This window comes from Paramormyrops kingsleyae, chromosome 4 (assembly GCF_048594095.1).
Source record: "Paramormyrops kingsleyae isolate MSU_618 chromosome 4, PKINGS_0.4, whole genome shotgun sequence".
NCBI lineage: Eukaryota > Metazoa > Chordata > Actinopteri > Osteoglossiformes > Mormyridae > Paramormyrops > Paramormyrops kingsleyae.
In genome coordinates, this window is record NC_132800.1 from 39,895,737 (window position 1) to 39,918,306 (window position 22,570).

Sequence of the window (22,570 nt, forward strand, 5' to 3'; positions counted from 1 at the left end):
ACAGGGACAGAGGGATGGAGTTATAGCAGAGGGGGACCAATCCCCAGGCACGCTCAGCATCACAGCTCCACCCCTGTGTGGTAAACTAACCCCAACAGCAGTCAGAAATTATTTGAAAAAAGGAGATTTTTAAAAGAGATACTTGAATGTCAGATCAGTTGATGTTTGCGGTAAAGAGTGTCCTTAGGGAGCCAAGCTGTCAGACTAAGCAGACGTTTTATTTGCAAAATGTTCCAATCAACAACTTTGGACAAATTCAGCGAAGAATGATTGTGAGGATCAATAAAGACAAATCAGAACAATGTAGCACCTCCAAAAAAGCTCAGGGGTATATTTTATGCCTTTCAGAGGGGCCTCCATCTCCATACCCGGGGGTATCTGCAGTGCCAGATTAGGGACCTGATTTGCACCTATTCAAGTCTTTAGAGGGCTTGGTGGCTACAATCTTGAGCGAGGCATTTAACCTAAATTGCACCAGCAGAAACACCCAACTCTATAACAAAATTGGAAGGAAGAATGTGCTAGATAAGCACCAACATAAAAGCAGTACAGATAAAGATGCCCCTGCAGTGTCATTGAGAAAACCCCAGATCTGACCTTGAGTGAGCCCAGGCCTCAAGCTCCTGCTCCTGATGTCAGCTACACCCTAAGCCCCGCCCCTCACCTGACAGCCAATCAGCAGCAGAAGCAGGCCTCATTCCCGCTTCCTGTTCTTTTCCCCTTCTTTCAAATGCACTGGAACTGAACCCAGAGATCAGAGGGGAAGTAATCATGGCAGAATAAGCTTGTTGATGCATTATAAAGATAATGGGTCGAGCACTCTCAGAAGTGCTTGGCATCCCTTAAGGATTTCAGAGAGCCTGTGATATTAGCCTCTGAATAAGGTTACACTGACATAGAAAATGTCATCTTGCAGGGAAAGAACTGCTGGAGAACAGATTCAACTTCTTATTAAAGATGGATTTTTCCTCTTTAATTCAAAGGGTCCAGGTAGTACAATTGCACTCTGCAAGCTTACACTAATCACACCATGTACATTTCTGACCTTGCTTTCTATCTAATTGATTGAAAAAGAATCTACAAGAAGTCTACAAGGGGAAACGGTGAAAATTAGAACGACAGTGGCATCCCTGCAATGATGTAAACCATTCTGGACAGGCAGAAACGGCACAAGGCATTCTCCAGTACGGTATGCCTGGCACTGGTGAACTGTAAACCAAATACACGATCACGTTTAGGTGTCAGGGAGGTACAGGAGAAGACATGAGTCATCATTCACTTTGAGCGCTTGGTTTATCCTCTCAGTCATAAATCAGAATAACAATATTCTGATATTCTTAGCTTAACAAAATAACGGATTACTCCTTGCTTTTAGCTCGTGGGAGTTTTACTTACACAAAAACGTTCATGAGAGCAGAAGGAAAACTGAATGGGTCAGAGAGATAACCAATCAGATTATAGAGGAGGTGGGTCCAAGCAACTAGAGGAGGCCGGAGCAAGACATCTGATTGGTTGTAGAGGAGGTGGGTACAAGCAACTAGAGGAGGCAGGATTAACCAATCTCATTGGTTGTGTCTCTGTATCAATCCTCTCCTACATTTTTGTGTAAGTAAGACTCCCATGAGCTTGGTTTTACCTGAGGGTTTGTGGCGGTAACTCTCACACATGGTGGGTCGCTGGAAATCATCATGGGGTTTTCAGCTCCCTGCGGCGCTGGTTTATGCTAATGAGTGATGACAGCCTTCGCGGGGAAAGTCCGAGGAGCGGTGACTCTCAGCGCTCAGCGAGAAATCCTGTAAACCTGACTTTCTCTTCTCCATGGGCCTGTACATTTCCCCCTTGATCTCACACGTTTTCTGCCACAACCCACAGCTGACAGACAGGCCTTCCTAGACCTGTCAGAACTGCTAAATCACTCCCCATGCTTCCAAACAAACATTCTTTGCAGAGTCAGCCCAATCCAAAAAATTCTAATGTTTGTTCTTCAACTCTAACTGCTAACCCATCTTCCAACCGCATATCCAGGAGAGCCTGCAGCCCCTCCCAGGCAGCACATGACAGGGGTGCAGCGTGGATATGCTGCCAGTAAAATACTGGGCAAGCACAGGCACAAACATTATGGCAATTTAGAGATGTCAGTTCAGCAACATGTATCTGGGCGGTAGGAGAAAAATAGAGGAAAGTGTGCAAACCACACACAGATACACAGATTAGGCATCTATATCTTTGTGGGAACTATGGGCACAACCTAATTCCATCTGTAAAAACTACCATAAGTAACCAAACAAAATACAAGACTTATGGCATTTTTAAGATTTTTATAACATTCTTTCCTTTTCTGGGGACTGAAAAAATATCCCCACCAGGTCTAGATAACAGGTTTTTGAATGTATTCAAAAAACTAGAAATGCCAAAAGTCGTGATTTTGCCATATTGGCAAAAATGCAGGATAATGAAATAATAAGCTGCACCGACTGATCAGAGAGCAGAGATGGATTGATCAGACACCCACACCATGATTCCTCTGGCTGCAGCCTGAGCCAGACGTGTTTCACTGCGAGATTAGTGGTTGCGTTTGCACTTTTCATTGGTACCATAGGCCTCAACAAACAGATTAGCATAATGTAGCATAATGCAGCACAATGAAGCATACTGCAGCATAATGTAGCATACCGTAGCATAATAAAGCACACTGTAGCATGCTGTAGCATAATGTAGCATAACATACCACAGTGCAACATTGTGTAGCACACTGTAGTGTAATGTAGCATAACGTAGCATACTCTTCTGACAGGTTGACAATCCCCGTCTCTTAGGTTTTGCTATTCAGACACGTCGACAGATACATTGCCTACGGTTTTCAACTGTTCCTTATTGTGTTTGTTTGCAGCTTTAATAATAAATTATTTCAAAATAAATTCTTTTTCCCTTGCTGTACCGAAATTGCACTAAACCGTTAACCCAAAACCGGTGTTTGTACCGAACCAAAATATTATGCACCGTTACAGCCCTACAAAACCGGTGCGAGTTTCCCAAGAACACTGCAGCGCAAAGATCATCAGGTAGTGCTTCCTTGATGAATATTAATGAGCCTCCCCTTGCAATCCTTCATTTCGGGAATTCACATGCCGGTGCTGCTTCTTTGTGCGTCTGTAGCATGTGAACGTGACAGCAAACAAACCCGAAGTAAAAGAACCCCCTAAAGATCAATTCTGATGTTAAATACCGATGTATTGAACCTTAAGAATCGATTCATCACGATGCATCTTTACACCCCTAGTGCTCGATGCATGACAAATCAGTTACAGTCATGTAAACGTGGCACGCAATGATCGGCATCGGTGACGTTTAACCTCCGATACCCTACATACTCAAAGCTGAATTAGATACAGTTGAAACAGCTATTTAACAGGGATTTGTAGACACCAGTGAAATATCGCCATCCATCAAGACTACACAGTATCTTTTTAATGATGGATGTGTTTATCACAGATGTACTCTAGCCTCCACTGCTAAAGATAGTATCACAGTGTTGTTATAGCAACAAGTCAATGAGCGGTAAAAAGCATTATATTCTAATATCAGTGATTATAGTATATTTTACTTGGAACCTTTAACAGCTCACAGCTTGAAGTAACACAAAAATATGTTTTTCATACACTTTTAATCGTTATGGTCTTTGGTTTACCCAGAAATCCCATTTCCAGGATTTAATAGACAGGTTTAATAAGGAGTCTTTTGAGCATTCATAGTTTGTGTTTTATATTTATACATACTATTCACATGTGTAAGTTATAGTTTAAAGTTTAAAAAGCATTAGCCATTGAATCGGCAGGGCACAGGGCTGATTCGAGCTGCTGGCACTGGAATATGAAGAGGCTCTGACAAAAGCTCCTGAATTTCACAGGGAATGAAAAAACAAAAATGACCTATGAGCTCCTGCTGCAGGAATAGATGGAGCTTTTCGTTAAAGGACCTCTCTACCCTACAGGGCAAGCGTCTTTTTAATAGCTCTGTGCAAAAGGGCTTTTTTGTGAGCAATGCTAGCATTTTCCAGATAACTCCAGAATCTCCAGAATATAAAATGAACCAAAATAAACCAGACAGACAGGTAGCCGCACCACGATTACGTGACGTAAAGGACAGTAACTTAACTCTGTTTTTGTCTTTCGTCAAAGGACGAGGTTCATGAGCAGTTTTCTTTGGCCTTCCAGCAGCCAGGCAGATATTACAGCAGATTAAGGCGACACAATGGGGCATCATTAAGACAAAAATGGGGCAATCCTTCATTGTCAAAGATTCCTGGAGCACTAAAAGTGTTTTATTGGTAGTTAAAATGTGAAATAACAGTCTTAATGTTCCCCTTCACAGCGGTGTGTTTTGGCAAAGCTAATGTAAAGAATGTTCCTGTTATTTCAACTCCCTTAATAATAATAATAATCATAATAATAATAATGTTCTAAGGTAGTCACCTTCTTTTGAAATGAAATGTTAAGTTTTCCAAAGAGCCCTAACTACAGCATAGGTAAAGCAGCAGTGTTTAATGGTATATGCCACTGTCACTTTCAATGCATACCCAGGGCTAAACCCTCAGGATACCAATCACCCCCTTCTTCAGACTTGTTACAGTCATTTAAGGCACTGCACTTGCTTTACAGGTAAGTGATTAGGGATTATCGCAGTGTAGGGTGTTCATGCAGAGCAATCAGCATCATGCACAGACTTTGAAGGGCAGGTGCTTGTACGGAGGGGGTTGTGGTTTAGGGGAAAAATTTGCTGGCTGGGGAGGGGGGGTGGCTTTCCAGGGTAAATTTTGTGTGATTGTCGGTTATGGAGAAGGGGCACTTAGAACCTCAATATGGGGTCATTTTTATTCGTTCGGGCAAAAGAAGCAGGTGCTCAAGCACCCCCAGACAACCACCCCCCCCAGGCTTTAAATTAGCACTAATTCTCGCTAGAGCTTTTCAATCATATCCCCACACAAGAGGCCGCTGACATAATGTTTAGGATGGTGGCGGCAGGTCTGATCAGGTGGCACCTACCACTATACCATGTGACTGCGGGAAAACATAAGGGGAGGTGCATTCTGGGTGGTGAGGGGCGCTTTCATCAACCGTAGTTACTGTCTGACTCGTAAAAAAAAAAAAGCTCCCTCTGGCTGCTATGGCAACAGACATATTATTACACAGGGGGCCGGTTGCTAACACAGCACCCTGAAGCTAAGCCCTCGTCTCGCAATGCAAACCTATTTCTAAAGGCCACACAGAGTCTATAAATATCACCGTGACGACGGCCGCCGAGTAACCGTAAGTCACCTGACAACCTGGCTCTGCAGGCATAAGAGGGTCACTGCGAGCGGCTGACGGCACGCCGCGGGGGTGCGGGTGCGGGCGCGGGCGGCCAGATGGCCTGGGCGTGGCCTGATGCAGGTGTGCCGCACAATCACGCCGATCCAGCTGACTGGCAGCATGCTGAGCCCCCACTTTAAACGCTCCATTTAAAAGATCCGAGTGACAGCCCCCCTCCTCCTTCCCCACCTCCCCCCTCTCAATACTCCGTGTCACATGGAATAAGCAGAGGTGGGAGTCGTGTGACCCCCCCCCCGCCTTGACGTGGGCAAAGCGGGGAGGCAAACTGATGCATTACGACAAAAACAGACCCGCATCCTCGGCTAAGGCTATGCGGGGCCGCCGGACGCGTCTCTAATGTTCCGGTTTTCGGCGTCGTATATGACATCGCAGCCAGGAACCGGGAGGCGTTTGTGCCCGCGTACCTGCTAACGTGCCTTCCTGCATTGCTTTCATGACAAACCGACGCCGCCTCTCTGCCATCAGACGAGGTGGGCAGGCTGGCAGATCCCTGTTTCGGGGAGACGGGAGGTGGGCCTGGCAGAGGACACGGGCGTCACGAGCCATGCAAGTCGACTTACGTTTGCCTCCGCCGTCTGTGTCACACAGATCATGACTCACGGGGCGACCGAAGCGCTCGCAGGGACCACGCCGCTGACTGAGCGCTTAAGGGTCACAATCGGTGACGTGTCCTGCAAGGGGCGACCGGACGGAGCCTAAATCCTCGAGTGACCCCTCATTTTACCTGTCTCACAATCTTCCTCCTGAATACTTTTTTCTAACAGCAGGCCGAGTAAATCCGAAGTTCCCAAGAGCACCAGCACACGGGAAGCAGACCCGCTGATGCTGGGGTGCCGTCTAGGTCCGACAGATGATAGACAGCTGCCAGCACTTACTGCCCCAGAGGACCAGCTCGCTTCCCGGGGGGGGGGGGGGGGGACAGTGGCTGGATTAGGGAAAGTCCAAGCGCAACGGGAGCAAGCAAGGAGACCGCTTAAAACCTTCAAAGGGCTTTGATGTAAAACACATCACAGCAACCCTGGTAAATAGTCAATGACGAGCCACATCTTACAGCAACCTGATGGCGTCTGATGGAAAAAGTGGCCAAAAATCGCGCTTATTCATGCTACGCAGAGTAGCACGTGTGACATTAACACGGCAGATGGTCTGGGCTCAGGAATCAGCGATGGGAGTCCTAAGGAGAGAGAGAGAGAGACCTCCCAGCCACCTCAGGCTACCTGGATTACAATCAGGGGCTGTTATTTATGACATATTGTCTAAAAACGGACACATTTCCCCATTAATACAACCGATAGTTGGCATGGAGATGCAGAAATGCCAATCTCGCTTCACCGCGATAATGCCGACTGCTGTATGAATCACTCCAGCTGCAATTCAATACGACTTGAACGCGGAGTGAGCCTATTATCTTCGTTAAGCATTCTCCATGGAAACAAACAGGAGATTAAACCGATCCATCAATTTTTTTTGTCCCCCGGTATAAATGTGGGATTCACTGCTGCTAGAGATTATAAAAAACACCTGACCAAGAAAAGGGAACGAGAAACAGTCAGAATGCAAATTTAACCGTGTAACGGAAACCAATGACAGTTTTGCTCATTTGTGAAGTTATTTATGCAAGGCTGATAATTTATTCTTAAAAAAATAATAATAGTCTGGGATTCAGACTAGTAATATTAAAATCTGTCAGGCGGAACTGATTATATTTTCCCCCCATTAACTAAAAGTGTGACTTTTCAGTGTAAATAGGAGCATAAACGAGAAAAAAAGAGATTTATTTCTAAATGAATTTATCAACCCTTTCCTTCATTTCGCAGAACAGCACTGAGTAATTCCTCCATAAACTGGTCTCAGCTGGTCAGTCACATTAAACATTAATGCTCAGTGTGCTCCCCCATGTTTCTCTCCGGGCCTAACAGAGAGCCACCAATCACAATACATGCAATGGTCCAGAAGAGGCGACTGTACCGCTTCTCACACAGTGAGCCAATGTGGGTGTGGGAGCATTTTCATTTTGGGGGGAAAAAAAAACAAAACCATCATAACATGGGAGAGGAGGAAATGGCTGCTGGTGTTACACGCGGTCCGGTGTCCCATCAGACCACAGAAACTGCCCACAACCCTCTGTACAGCGAAACAAAAAAGATTCCCTTCCTGGGTTGTTTCAGCTCCAAGCTAATTTACAGCACACACACAGCAAACACTAGATAAAAAAAACCCGAAATATTACTTCTTTTCAACAGATGGAGAGGAGAACAAAGTAAGTGTCTAAAATAAAACATTACAAATAACTGAGAGCAAACTTCCGGAAAGTTTGGGGGCCTGGTGAACCCTTGGGGCTGCAAATTCATACAGGAAAATATCCTTAATCTCCATATTTAAGTCTAACAGTGGCGTGCCTTCGTTGCAGAGAGGGAGGCAGAGACTGTGCCAGCCGAAATGTGTGGACACAGGCTACCGTACCCAGCCAGACGGCCGTGACAGGTAGTTACCTCTGAGCAGACTCTGTACATCTATATCTTCCTCCTCCTCTTTGATTTTCAGATACTTTGCCGGCTGAGTGATCCTGAGTGGGGGGTGGGGGGGGAGGGTGAAAAGAGGAGAGAATTATTTAGTGAAGTGGGGATTAACCGTTTCGGTCCAGCAGTGTCTCACTGGGACGCAGGACATGCCCTAGATGGGATTTAATCTCCGTGGAGGGAGCATGACCGATGGTTACCCACGAGAATAGCTAGGTAACGCTAACCTTAACCTACGAGCCACACGTCTCCATCCCCCCTCTCATCGCATGTATGCACAACCTGGGGTAACGCTCTGAAATTCAAATGCCTGACAGCAGACTGCGCCTTTCATTAAGTGAACAATTAACGCCGGCTTCGCTGGCGTGTCGTTAAACAATGCGCTAGGAACGGCCAATAGCCGTTGAGCCCCTTTGAAGAAGAAACAGATTATCAATGCAATATTAATATCCGGAAAGTCCTTTTTGGGCTGTTCATGTGCCAACCACAAAGCTACGGAGGGAACTGATCCCTGCATCCATCCATCCATCCACACACACACACACACACACACACACACACACACACACACACACACAGACACGTACTCAGATCTCAGTGGGGACTCTTTATTCATTTCTAAGGGCAAAACTCTAATCTCAACAATGACAACCTTAACCCCTTACCTACCCCTGACCTTAACCATAAGTAACCAAACAAAATACAAGTCCTCTAGCATTTTGAGTTTTTGATTGCATTCACAGATTTTTATAAAATTTGAATTTCCCCTTGGGGGGACCAAAAAAATGGTCCCTACAACACCAAAATAACACACACACACAGAATAAATATACTACCAATTATATGGACTCAAAGGAGTAGCTGGGTTACGAATTAAGACGTTTGGTAGGGTGCAGTGCCCCTCCAGTCTCCGCCGTAACCACGCCAGACAGCCAGAAATTAAAGCCGGACACGAGCTGACAGCTTGATGACACTGGGGGGCCAATTCAGCCTCCCATTCGCACAGGAACAGGAGCGTTCGACCGGTCGGTGACGCCATGGTGACAGCCCGTCACTTCCACTTCAAATGTCAGTGCTGGTGGGAAGATGGATGGATGTGACTCCAGACCGGGGTTCAGCCTCCAAGCCAAGCGCACGCGGAAAGCATCACCCGCACGCTTGTGCAGGGCCGAGACGTTTGGCCGGCGGTCAGCAGTAGCAAGGAGGAGCCTAGTGCTGCGGAACATCACCAGACTGGACTGACTTAGCCGAGATGAGAAGCAGGATCAAGAGCTCAGGGCTTTTAAAAATGGGGGGTGTGGGGGAAATCGGGGCCTTAGGGAATCTGGCCCAATCTCCATGAGAAAACCTCCAGGAAGTGTGTGCAGGTAGCCTACTGTGCGCATTTTCATAAAACACGGCTCACACGCTATGATATATGAATCCAACACATCATTTAAAAGTTCTTCTCCTCAAAAGTGAATCATTTGTATAATCTTCCCTCTCTGCTGTCCGAGTAGAAACAATTCAGACAGAAACAACAGCTGCTTACCAGCCAGGTTAAGACGGAACTTCAAGCAACCCGAAAGCAACAGCTAACATAATAGTCTGCCCCCTGGTGGCCGTGAATGGAGGCGTCACTGACTTACTTGCCCTGAATCTTGGCCTTCTTTCCGGGTGGAGAGAGTGGTCTCTGTTCCTGAGCGGCCTCGTCCCCGTGCTCCCGCTTCACCTGTGCGTGGGCAGGGGGCCGCAGGCATGACGCGTAGCGCCCCCGGAGGCGGCCCGCAGCATCGCAGCTAGATAGCATGGCTCTATATTTTTAGATGTAGGGGCAGAAATGTCAAGAAACAACATAAGTACAATGCGTGTTGTCGGTCCAAAGCAATTTTTAAGCACCGAAATATTACCTATTGCTGCTTTCAAAATTCCACACAATTTCACATTTTGTTATAACATGACATCCCTGCAGTTAATAACACTTGGAGTCCCTAAAACAGTCAGTGAATTTGGGGAATACCACTCGTATAAGCAGGGAGCACAATAATTACTGATGACAGCACTTCCAGTTCCGGACCCGCATGGCTGGGCCTGGGCTGCGGACAGAGCAAAACGAGGCTGCTCTCCTGCTAAACACCAACTGGATTTTCAGCACTGAGTGGACACTTAACACACGGCACCCAAGTCTCTTTTCATTTCTGGGAGAAAACATCATTGTGACGCATCTGACTGTACACGTGTTAATGTAATTATGACAGAAGCAAAAAGCTCAGGGCCTTTTGCGTGATGCTAATACTTCATAATTTAAATAATTAAAACCATTATAATAGGCTACTACTGCCCAAAAGGGACAAAAAGCAAAAATGCAAAAACATAAAAGGGGATGGAATTCTCTCACACCTGTTTCTAGAGGGCTGCCAGAAAGAGAGCACTAGCACTGTGGAATTATGGGTAGATTAATGTGCTTTACTTTAATCAATACAGTCTCCCTGTAACTAGAAACTTGAACTACAGGTTCCAGCTACCCAATCCATCCATCCATCTCCCTCGCTCAGACAGAGCTCTCCCTGCAGATCAGCACCCCTGCCTACACAGAGCTCTCCCCCCAGGTCAGCTGGCTCCTCCCACCTGGTCTCCATGCGGTAGTCACGCGGTTTCTCTTCTGCCTCCGTGCCACCAGGCCCCTTGGCCTTCTGGGCCGTCGCTGCAGTCGTAGACACGGCCTGTTTCTCGCTGCCCAAACGGTCTGGCAGGGTTAGCTCCTTCTTCATGTTGATCTCTGAGTAGGGGCAGCCAAAGGCACTGCAAGTGGGGGGATGGGGAAGGAGTACATCTTGTGTTAACGTCTGCATCACAAGCTTCTCACCCCGAAGGACCAATCAGAAGCCAGTTCTGAGATGTAACCGCCTCCTCAGAAACAACCCAGCAGGCACACTGTCTGACCAGAGCTCCCCCCACTGGGGGCCCCTTTCACCCCACAGCCATTAACCTTCAGGAACTCAGGGGACACGGAAGCAGCCATGTTTCGCTGGCTGGGTCAAACACCTGGGTCATGCTCATCACTCTGTTCACACCCCCCACTGTCCACAGGGCAACCAATAGGTGGAATAGAGGAAATTACACTGTAGTAGGTTAAGTAATGAAGGCAGGGTGTCCATGGTCCAAGAGGAAGAGAGAGGCATTGATGGGGGAGATACGAAGTAATTGGTGCCTTGTTTCCACTAACACAGAGCCAGTGCTGGTGCTCAGCTGGTTCTCACAAAATGCCTATTGAGAACCTGCAGGCATTTCCACTGGTTTCAAAGAATGGAACATAACTGTGACGTAGCAGGAAGTGAGAGTAAAGGTTCATATGCATTCAGTTTTTTTTTTAAATTAATTAATTTATTCTTTTCTGTTTTATTTTGGTTTGCCGAACCAAAAAAAAAAGTTTGTTGCACCCCATCCCTATCGCCTGGTATCCACTTTTTTCCTTAAAGGATTCTCTGTCTCACTTGCTGTTTTACTGCTGTCCTTTTAAAAACTGTGCAATGAAAGTCTGCTAAAAACTGAACTTTACTGTCCACCTCATGATCTCTTTGCCACTTGAGTGCACAGTGTTTTATATATTCAAAATGTGACATTTATAATTTATTAAATCCAGCAAATCGATGTCATTTTCCACAGAATAAAAAAGAAATATGATGTGACGTTATTTTGCTAATAATCTGGCAGGTTGTTTCACTGCCAGTAACGGCGATATAAAAGAAAAATATACTGGTTATGGACTGAATTTTCCAGACATGCGGAAGCTTTGCATGCGATAGCTCGTCTCACTTTCTGTGGCGTTACGGTTCCAAATTCTGAGATCAGCTTTTCAATGGGGCTGTTTTTCTGGCTCAGGGCCAGTTTTGTTGCAGTGGAAACATGCAGAACTACTTTCGGATGGAGAAAAAGTCCAACACTGGGTCCGGCAGTGGCCCAAGGGGCGGGTGCTGGCTCTGAATTAGGTAAGAAAAACCTCCATAGGAGATTTATACTGGTCATAATCTACAAGCATGGTGAGTCCGTCCCTTTAATTCACCTAAAGGCAATAAAGCAAAGCAACATGAAAAGGGATGATGATGAAAGGGGACGCGATCATATCTACTGTAGTCCATTTCCTGTGTAGCCCACTCCAGGGGGAGGGATGGACACTTAATGCAGAAGCAAAGAGATTTATTCATGTGACCCAGGAGTGGAGCTGGAACACCCTTTGGGAAATGGGGAGTACCTCAATACTGCCCTGTCAAATGCCACAGGCCTCCAAATCAGAACATTATAGAGATTTATTTGGGGGTCTTGGGGGGGGCTGCATTCATGTTGCCTTCACCTCCTTGTTCTCCTTTGGCATGACGCATTTCCAAAGGCATGACACTAAATAACATGAACCACTCCTCATGATCAGAATGAGGGGTGTCACGTTACACAAAGGAATTGGAGAAAGACGGGAGGAAGGACACAGACTGATCCGGAGAGCAATCGGCTAACGGATATAAAGGCAAAAAAAAAAAAAGTCTGACAGGTAAAATACAACCACATCCCGATTTCAGGTTGCTTGCATGCAATCATCACGCATCACACAGAAGAGCACATTCAGATTCCGGGGTGCTCGCGGACAATCGTCACGCATCACACAAAACAGCACATTCAGATTCCGGGGTGCTCGCGGACAGTCATCTCACATCACACAACAGAGCACATTCAGATTCCAGGGTGCCCATGGGCAGTTGTCACGTATCATGCATTAGGGCATCATTTTCAGGCAAATATCAAATTATCATAAATCACAAAGCTGGGCCACGTCAAAACAGGGCATCCTGCCAGGACTGGAGTTTGCCACAGCCTCCCAAAGACCGGAGACCGGTCACCATGGCGATGACAGCACTCCCGAGCTGCAGCTGGGAGTTGACATCACCTTCTCCGTGGCTTTGATCTGCTCATACCTCGGCCCTGTCCAGGGCGACTTTGCAGAGTGTACAGGTACCTGTGTTCATGACCTTTAAAACAGTCCACAAGCACCCATCTGCAAAAGTGCTATTTTAACCTTAGTGTCACACGCAAAAGGATTCTTCGTTTCACTCACAGCCGTATACTGTTTTGTCCAGAAAATACAACAATACACTACTTTGCAATGCACAGACCAATCATTAGACACAGGAGGCTGACCTTTCTTGTGATTCATTCTTGACTATTTTACAGAAAGATCATTCCAGCCATCGATCATCCATCCACCCACCCACTCATCCATCAACGGATTTACCAGTTCACTTCATGTCCATGAACCCTGGGAGGTAACTGACCTTATGGAATCATTACTATAATTTATCTTTAAACAATAACTCTTAAATATTGATAAAGTGAGCCTTTTTCCTACACAGCTGTGAACAGGCCAACACAGCACAAATTCCAACAACAGAAAAACTATAATAAAAGTGCAATTTCATGACTAAAGAAAAGAAATTTAAAAAGCTGCCCTAAATCATTATTATTGAGTTTACTTATGGTTTAATATTGCATAAATTTCATGAAACTTTGGTTATCATTTATATCTTTGTATTGTCAATAAATTCAGCTTTGAACACCCCACCCTGCTTGTGTATTGCAAACAGAGACCAGCAGTCAGCATAGGGGGGGGGGGGGGGGGGGGGGGGGTGGCGGGGGGGCACTTTGGACTAAGGGATGACTTCACACAAGCCCCAGCCCACACAAAGCCATGCACACACAGCGGATGTGAAAGACCCCCCACCAATTACTGACATTAAGATAAGGCCACGGGATCACCATGGCCACCAGCAGAGGCGGGGGCCGACTTGACTAAGGGAGGGAGGCCAAGGAGAGTGGCGGGAGCGTCACACGGCGATAGGCCCCTCAGTGACAGAGCCGATGGGACAGCAGGACCGAGGCACCTAAAGATTACATCAGCGGGACATCACAGGAAGTGAGCCCTGCATTCACAGGCTGTCAGGCCGCAAGCAATCGGCCGCCAGCCACTCATCTGCTGGTCTCTTCCCTCTGGCTCAAAATATACAGCCTTTGCTTTTATAACTGTCAACAGAAGACGGATATTTTTGGTCATGTGATGGAGTGCCTCCTGAGGATTGCACGACAGTCACAGGACTGCTAAAATCCCATGGTAATCTGCGCCGTTCCTACCTAAACACAACAAGCATATCGTTTAAAGCGCGCCAGCTGTGTGAAGAGACTCATTATCCTTGGAAGGTCGATGAGAATTACATCACTTGGCAATGGCTTTGAGACATAGCTGGGGGTTTTCAAGTGGTCAATCCTTTTCCCGCAAGGACAGATGAACAAAGACTGGCCGCAGAGGAGCGACTGTTGGGTGGGTGATCCTAAACCTGCCCGTAAGGGCGTCCGGGGGCACACGTGCACATGGGGGTGCCTAAGCACTCCGCAGTGACTCTCCGCCTAACCGCCATTCGCCTACCAGACACCCGGGTTAGACAACGGCGCCCCCTTCTGGTGAGTTTGCGGCTCTGCGTGGCATGTCCTGGAAACGAGTGGCCCGGAGAGCGCAGTCTGAGCGGGGATAAGCTGACAAAGATGGAAGTTCAGAAATAGACCGCGGAGCCTGGATTCCTTGATGGTGGCGCTAAAATTACCACGTTGGGGCTGCTTTCACGCTCCTCGGCCGCGTTTCTATTCCTGAGAGCACCGATGTGAGAACGAACATAAGTCTCTGCTTCTATTGGGCTATTTGGTCAGACTTTAATGTTTATCACTTACAAGCACGTGGAGCCACACCGCAAATTACTTGCAAATTACATGAACATTTCATACCTACAGTGTCAAGGCTCACTGTTAACTTATCAGGCATAGATTCCTGAATCTCATTTTAAAGATATATCAATATTTCCATTTTAATTTTTGTCTCACTTTTATCCAAAGCAATGAACATTTTTGATACAGACAATCCCTGTAGTTATTAGGGGTCAAGTACCTCACACCGGCACCAAAACCAGAGACCTTCTGATAGGCACAGCACAATGATATAAAACATATTCAGATTACACTCAGACTGCACACGAGTTACATAGACCAGATACGTCATGCCTCTAAAGAGGGTCTAGATCTCATATTACAACTAAATACCCCAAATCTTCTCGATAAATGGAGTGTTTTGGTTCCAGGAGAAAGAAGATTTCTCTACTCTGTAGGGGAAAAACCACAGGAGAAAAAGTGAAACAGCAGGTGGCGCTGAGAGTGATCCGTCAGCGCGTGCTGCGGCATCTGAAAGGCCCTTCTGATGCGAGGCCTCCGCGATCGTGATTATCTGGCGAGTTAATCGCGGGCAAACGCCTTCGGCTGAGGAGCTATTAGACACAGCCCATTGACATTCCGCAAACACGCTATAAATCCTGTCTAAATACACAGATCCATGCGCTGAAATGAAAATGAAGGCAGGCATCCTTGTGTCAGCCATGAAATATTCTTCGCCACTTGACACCAGCGTCAGCGCAATGCCTAGGTAACAAACTGTAAATCTGTGTAAATGAAAGTAAATAATTAACATCTGGATATTTAATTTGGCTCAGTTCTATAGAACACAGAAAGAGAAATTATTTTTAATGATTTTTCTTTTCACCGCCATCGCAAGCAAGACAGAGGTTAAGACAGAAGCTTTGTATTGTGTCTGATTATGTGGGATCTGTCTCTTTTTTCCCCCCAGGGGAAAGAAATCTGTACGGTGTTGATAGCAAGTGACAAGACAATGATCAAATTAAAATATTACAGTACCAGTCAAAAGTCTGGACACACAATTTTAATGTATTTGTCTATTTTATGCTATTCACCTAGTAAAAAACCTCAAGGCAATGAAGGAATACATATCAAACAGAAGTTTTCAACTTTTTACAATTTTCTCCAACTTTAGACATCTTTCATTCAGAGATCATTGCAGACTCTTGGCGTTCTTTCAACCAGCTTCCAGATGTAGCCACCTGGAATGCTTCTCCTACAGTCCTGAAGGAGATTCCACAAGCTCTGGGCACAAGTTGGCTACCTTGCTCTTACTCTTCGATCCAACTCATCCCAAAGCAGCTCTGTAGGGTTCAGGTTGGGGGGATTGGAGCCAGGTCATCTGTCCCAGCATTCTCTCTCTTTCCATGTTCCATAATACATTACTTACATAATGTCAAGATTTGCTTAGGTTCATTACCTTGTTGAAAAACAAATGATTCTCAATAGGTGTGTTCAGACTTTTGACCAGACTGGTACTGTACTTATAATAATAACCAATTTTACAAGCCAGTCTTACTTCAAAAAGTGTCTATTGTTAAATATGGGGCAGCACACAACCACTTCATAATCAGAGCTGGTCAGAATGAACGAAAACCCACCCCTAACAAATGGTGCTTTTCCACTGCCACCAATACCCAAGGTACACCGGACCTGTACCTCGAAGCGGTGGTTTTCCATTGCAAAGTAACTGAGCCGTAACCTCGCTGATGAGGCCCTGCTTAGCAGGGCTGAAAGTGTGAACGAACCAAGCTACAATCTGATTGGTCAAAACACATCATGATAGCGGTGTTCTGGGCATGGATTTTCTGAAGGAAAAAGGGCATATTCTATATGAAAAATTCCAACCTCCTTACTACAGAATAACTGAAAGGAATGGATTGGGAATGCAAATTTACACAAGTGAATGCTAATTCCGCCAGGGTTTGAAACTTGCAAAACATGGTGATTCTCACAGATAAGCTAGTGGAGATTAGCAGACAGCAAAGCAAAGCTGCTAAAAGCTAAGTGGAACTGCGCTGTAACTAGTCTCTCTTTGTGATACGGCTCAGGTACGGTTCCGTTCCTGTGTGCCAGTGGAAAAGCGCCAAAAATATCCCAGATAATATTGGTGTGTGAAAAAGGAACTCGTCCAGGCTGATGGTGCATCTCGGCACAAAGAAAGGCACATCGGTAACTCAACTCTCCTCAAGTAGACTGTTAATGGCCGCAAGCTAAAAATAGCTCTTCCTGTGTAATTCAGAAAATACCAAGTTGTGGAAGGCGGCCAGACCACATTCCGCGCACTCACATGCCACCACACTGAGGCGCTTTTCTTTTTCCCCACGATCCCAGCTGCACGTCCCCCTCCTATTAGGTGTAAATCCCACAGTCCGGGCCTCGGCCCTGGGTCCCAACACATGATCCAAACACACCACGTGAGGACACCTTAAAGGAGGGTAGAGACCCCACAACCCCCGACACTGGGCAGGGATGGCTGACATCAATGACAGAGGCACGTCACTAACCTGTGGTGTCCCGTGTACCGCGCCCCTTTGATGTGACCCACTCCCCGACAACCCGGGGTCGGGCACACTCCCTGATTGGACGATGGCTTGAGGTCAGAGGGTCCTGAAACATAGGAAGAGAGAGGTTTAATGGAAGACACACAACACACTAGCTGCAGACTCTACAGGTGTGGAAAGGGACAAGTGAACCACCACATTTAGGTCCAGCGTCACCAGTACTAGTTAATGAATGATCCACACACGGCTTCAACAGATATAACACGTCAATACAGTGACCCTGATTCCCCACTCTGACCGACTGCGAGTGGGATGATTAACGAGCGGCTGGTAAAAGATCAGTAAACAGCCAGTGTGTACAAGGGGTCGGTGGAAAACAGAGTGAGTCTGTGCTGCTTCAGCTGTCTGTACAGATAAATCCTGATACATTCAGCGTGGGACAGAGGACTCCTTAGAAACGCCTCTGAACACAATCCCAATCAGCAGCATCCGTCAATCTTACGGCTCATTCTGAGAAAGCATAGCAAAACGCCCCCAGAACAAGGAAAAAGAAAAAAAAACCTCCTTTTTGGTTAGGGTTTGTGTGTGCTCGTGACAGATACCAACACTGACAACGACAATCCGATTAAACACCGGCAAAGTTGTGAAACATGGAATCCCTGTAGCCAACAGATCTTCATATAACTGCACAGTCATAAACTAATTAGTTCACACAGACAGTGAGAACAAACTAACAGCAGAATGTCATGTACAAATTAGACACCTGTGTCACAGGAGAGAAGAAAAATCATTAAATGGGCCATATTAAGCTCATTTTCATATTATATTTTTGGGGGTCTACTAAAATAGATTTACATGTTTCAATGTTACAAAACCATTATTTACATCTCTATTCATTCTCTATCTGAAATGCTCTGTCACAGCTTTAAGCCCCACCTCCGATGAACCCATTGTGCTCCGATTGGTCAGCATGCCCTACTCATTCCACCCCTGTCTTGCAGCCTGCAATCAGATCCTTGTCTCCTGAACAGCTATTCTTACAAAGTAGCAGACCACACATATGCAAATAAACTGTAAACGCACACAAAACATATCCCTGCATTATGCAGAGTTGTTTTGGCAGGAAATTTCATGGCCGTCGCAACACTGCACAAAACTAAAGTGAAAACTACCGTGCATTTGACGGTGATTTCTAAAGCAAAGTATTGCTTGAAAGTGATAAATTATCTGAAGTTTAGGACTGAAGGTGGTTTACATTGATTAGACTGTAAATTGGCATGCTTTTCTCTAGGCAAACTCTTTTGTGTTCTTTCTTTTTAGGCACAATTCATTAGTGTCCGGTTGTTTACATGCCGAAATATGGTTCTCGGCATTACTGACGCAAAAATATCGGGGGTATTAGAAATTTTGCTAGTCGGTTAGCAGACGCGTACAGTGCAATGCGACCACAACATTGCAGCTTGTAATCATAAGTCCACCTCCGGACTTTAACGCTTCTAATATCTGCCTTGTTTGTTTTAAACACCACAAATAATAAAGCACTTCTCCACGCAGAGCACATGGCTAGAATACTCCCGGCCTCCATCTTAGTAGTTGCTGTGCAGGCTGTGGATTGTCTGAGGGTGTGCCAAGATTGCAAGTAGGTGGCCAATAAGGATCACGTTACGGTGTGACCTCACCATGCCATGGAAATAACGGCTGAAATTTCAACGAGGTGTTTCAAGCAAAAGAGTGGATTCTGTGATGAGAGCTACTTCCTTTGGCACATACTTTGGGCCTTAAAACTTTGCAGACCATTTATATGCACATAAAGTTATACAACATACTGTAGGAATGGGATAAAATGGAAAAATGTAATAGGGCCCCTTTAAGTAGAAGCGGAATTTAGTCATTCTTCCTGGGGTTGAAATTACGTTATTAAAGGTAACCACTCTGTATTCTTTATTAGCATATATTTTTCATCGCAACAGCCACACTCGTGATTCACGTCAGGTGGTTCCAGACCCGGATGGACAGAGCGCTGCCCACACACCAGGGGGCAGCAGTGGACACCGACACTGTTTACTGGAGCTCCTCTTCAAGAGGACGGACAAGCTGGGAGTTGGGCAAACGACGGGAAGCATGGCAAAGTCACCCCGCTTCTATATTTAACTACAATTTTAAATATGTATTTTGTCACAAAATACCAGCAAAAGCTAAAACTCAGCGGAGACACAAAACATTGTTCCTGAAATGACAGACAGGGGGCGTGCGAGTTCTTGTAGACTAAAAGGAGTGTGGTAAACCTATGCAATGTTAATGCAATGAACTGCAACACTGTCAGATTCCAGTGGAGCCCCATCTGTCTGCTCACTGTCTTACATTTATAATGCTCGCAAGCTATTTTCTCCAGACCGCCGGAGCAGGAAAAAAAAAAATCCCTTGTCACTGTGTTTCAGTCAGTGCACACAGCACACACGTAAATATAATCACCTTGGTAAACACCGACACTGCTCCTCAGACCTTCTGCCCTGAGTCCTGCAGATGTCGTAACAGGTCATGGATGGAGGTCTCTCACTAAAAACACCACTCATTAAATCAAACATAATTTTGGATAGTGTTCCCTTTAGAGAGAGAGAACGGAAGCGGTCATTCGGTGTCTCTGCTCAGGCAAACCTTGGTCCGGTTTTACCATATGGGAATTTTGGCTGGGGGTGTGAAGCAGAACAGCCTCCCACAAGTCTGCCCCCCAGTCCCATTAATAGCAAGTTAATACAATTAAAAATCTAATATAGTTAATATGAATACATATTTATGTATATTTTTTTTTAATATGGCACTCACTGAAGCACCTAAGTAATAATTTCCTTATGTTAGGTGTATTTCTGAATTTCGTCAGCCACCAATCAGCTCCATTTCTTTCTGACGTGGCGTCATGTGTGCCGTTATCCAGGAGCGCTTAATACTCTTAATCTGGCCCTGGGCAAAGCTCCGTGTTTTATGTGACATTTATTGATGTCTGCTGGTCAAACGCTGGACACAGGAGCATCTGTGAAGGTAACTGGCAGGCGTTGGGAAACCAGCGATGAACACAGCAGGAAAATACCCAGCCAATGAAAACGCAAAAAGAAGTGCAGAGGAGAGACGCCGGGGGCAGCAGGCTTACTTGGGGGCGTCTCCAAGGGGTGGCCGGTCCGTGCACACCACCCAGCAGGGTGCAGATCTGGGTGGTCCGGATCCACCCAGAAATCAAACTTGGGAGGCCAGCCGTCGAAGTGGACCTGCGTGGGCAAACGGCAACACACTCGTTAAAAGACTGCGAACGAGTCTTTCAGATCGTTAGCTCACTTCCCCATACCTGCGGGCGAAAGGAGTGTCTGACATTAAATATTAAACCTGAGAAAAACACATTAATCAGGAACAGGTCTTGCGGGGCCTCGTCCAAAGACACCTGAATGTATTTTTTTCCCCCTAAACACATCATGGCACACATAAATGTGGAAGATAAAAAACTAATGATATATTAACACAAGAATGTAAATGAGAATGCAGACATCCATTAACTGGCATAGCTGGTTATGACCCTTATACAATCTTGAAGTCAGCGGCATTGTTCTGCTGATGTCGTAACACGGCAGCCCGCATAAAACATGAGTGCAACACAATCCACAATAACAATAACCCATCTGGAAATGGCATGATTCACAATCATTCGTTAGAATGGCACTTGCTGGCTGAGTGATTACAGGACAATGAGCCACTCGGCCATTGAGTTCCACCGTATTCGAACTCCGGGAAACAGGCCAGATGAACCTGCAGGGTTTTGGACAAGGTACAACAAGCAAGACAAAATACAGGCATATGACGCCCAGGATCCAGAGCACTGGCTGGTGATGATGGGGTGTCCTGCCCCGCATAGAAGATCTCTAGTCAGCTGTAAGCCCTCCCTCCACAAAAATAACGCTCTGCTGCCCTGCCCCCATCCCATTCTAGCACAGATCAGATTAAGACAGCATCTCTCAACCCAGTCCTCTGGTCAGGAGCAAAAACATGGACTGTCTGGCAGGGAGCTGGGAGGGAGCAAAAACATGGACTGTCTAGCGTCTCTGAGGACCGATTTGAAAAACACTGGATTAAGACGACTGGCAAGTTGGAGAGCGAATCAATAAATCCCATATCAATATGTAAATCCAGTTAGAACAATTCCCCTGAAGGCCAGTCCCACTTGGTCAAACAAGAGGGAATTAATCAAGCCGAGATCACTTCACACGCCTACAGAATATTCACGTCTTTCTGCTTGCAGTCAAGGCAAAGCAGTGACATAAAATCTCTTCTGGCTGCAGTCACGTTTGGCCTTCCTCTGTGAAGGGAAGCCAGCCACCGCGAGAGGACAGGATCAGGAGCCTCAGGAGAGCTTCCAGGGTTTCCAAACGCATCTCCAGGAATGGCCGTCACATTAAAAACAACAACAATTCCCTTCATTTATTACAACACACATCATAATTAAGAACTCTAAGACTACCAAGACAGCCATGAGGGGAAGCTGCTGACCGAGAATCCTAGACGAGAATCAAGCTGCACACAGCATCATCCTCCGATGCACAGGGACTGGATGCTCTAGGGCAGGGGTGGCCAATCTTATCCGCAAAGGGTCGGCGCGTATGCAGGTATTTGGGATAACCTGTAGGTCAGCTGTTCAAACCCAGGTGTGAGGACTCTTCAGCCAATCAGTCCTCTAATTAGTAATCTAACTAGGGAGTTGCAGTAAAAACCCGCATACACACCGGCCCTTTGCGGATAAGATTGACCACCCCACCCCTGCTCTAGGGAAAGCCATATTTAAGCAGAAACACCTATTGTTGGCTTTCAGCACCTGCCTCTCATCCCATCCCACATTCAGATAGAAGCCACCCTTCCGATTTAATTGCCAGTCAAGCAGGCACCATTCAAGGCGTGGCCTCGCACCTCGGAATTGCCATCTTTATGGCAGATGGATAATGACAGAGTGTTGCTTTGGACATTTGTGATTAAAGCGAGGTCATCGCGAGCACCTGTGACACGTTCGCACCCGACGTGGTCGGCCCTCACCTTCACCCTGTAGTCTTCCGCGTCCACGATCGTGGCCACCCGTATCAGCATGGGGTTGCGCTTGTCCACTGCCTCCAGCTTCATGTTCTGCAGGAACCTGTGGGGGGCTCTCTGATAAGACCCATTAATCAATCATCTTTCTGTGACAAAGGGCTCAGCAGAGGCTGGGACTAAACCTCACTGCAGACATCATACTTTTAGTCACATGTCTACACACCACGATTTCTATTCTTATGCACATTTTCTATCTGTACAGCTAACCCCCCCCCCCCCCACGAACATTCACTTTACGCTTTTACTAAAGACCTACACCGGCACCTGCGTTCGCTAACCGAAAGAAGTCTGAAAAGCATTT

The 22,570-nt window shown here is 46.2% G+C and overlaps 1 protein-coding gene across 8 annotated transcripts in view; it reads right to left on the bottom strand.

The window, feature by feature from the left end:
* The window catches only part of LOC111849745 (lethal(3)malignant brain tumor-like protein 4), a 51,939-nt gene that overhangs the window by 13,365 nt on the left and 16,004 nt on the right, over window positions 1–22,570 (bottom strand). For all 8 annotated transcript variants that reach the window (XM_023822901.2, XM_023822899.2, XM_023822897.2 and 5 more), the window contains exons 12-17: window positions 22,216–22,326; window positions 20,294–20,408; window positions 17,152–17,254; window positions 10,496–10,669; window positions 9,517–9,681; window positions 7,862–7,935 (exon numbers count right to left, since the gene is read on the bottom strand). In XM_023822901.2, the coding sequence (XP_023678669.1) occupies window positions 7,862–7,935; window positions 9,517–9,681; window positions 10,496–10,669; window positions 17,152–17,254; window positions 20,294–20,408; window positions 22,216–22,326 (742 nt within the window). The remainder of the gene's footprint in view (window positions 1–7,861; window positions 7,936–9,516; window positions 9,682–10,495; window positions 10,670–17,151; window positions 17,255–20,293; window positions 20,409–22,215; window positions 22,327–22,570) is intronic.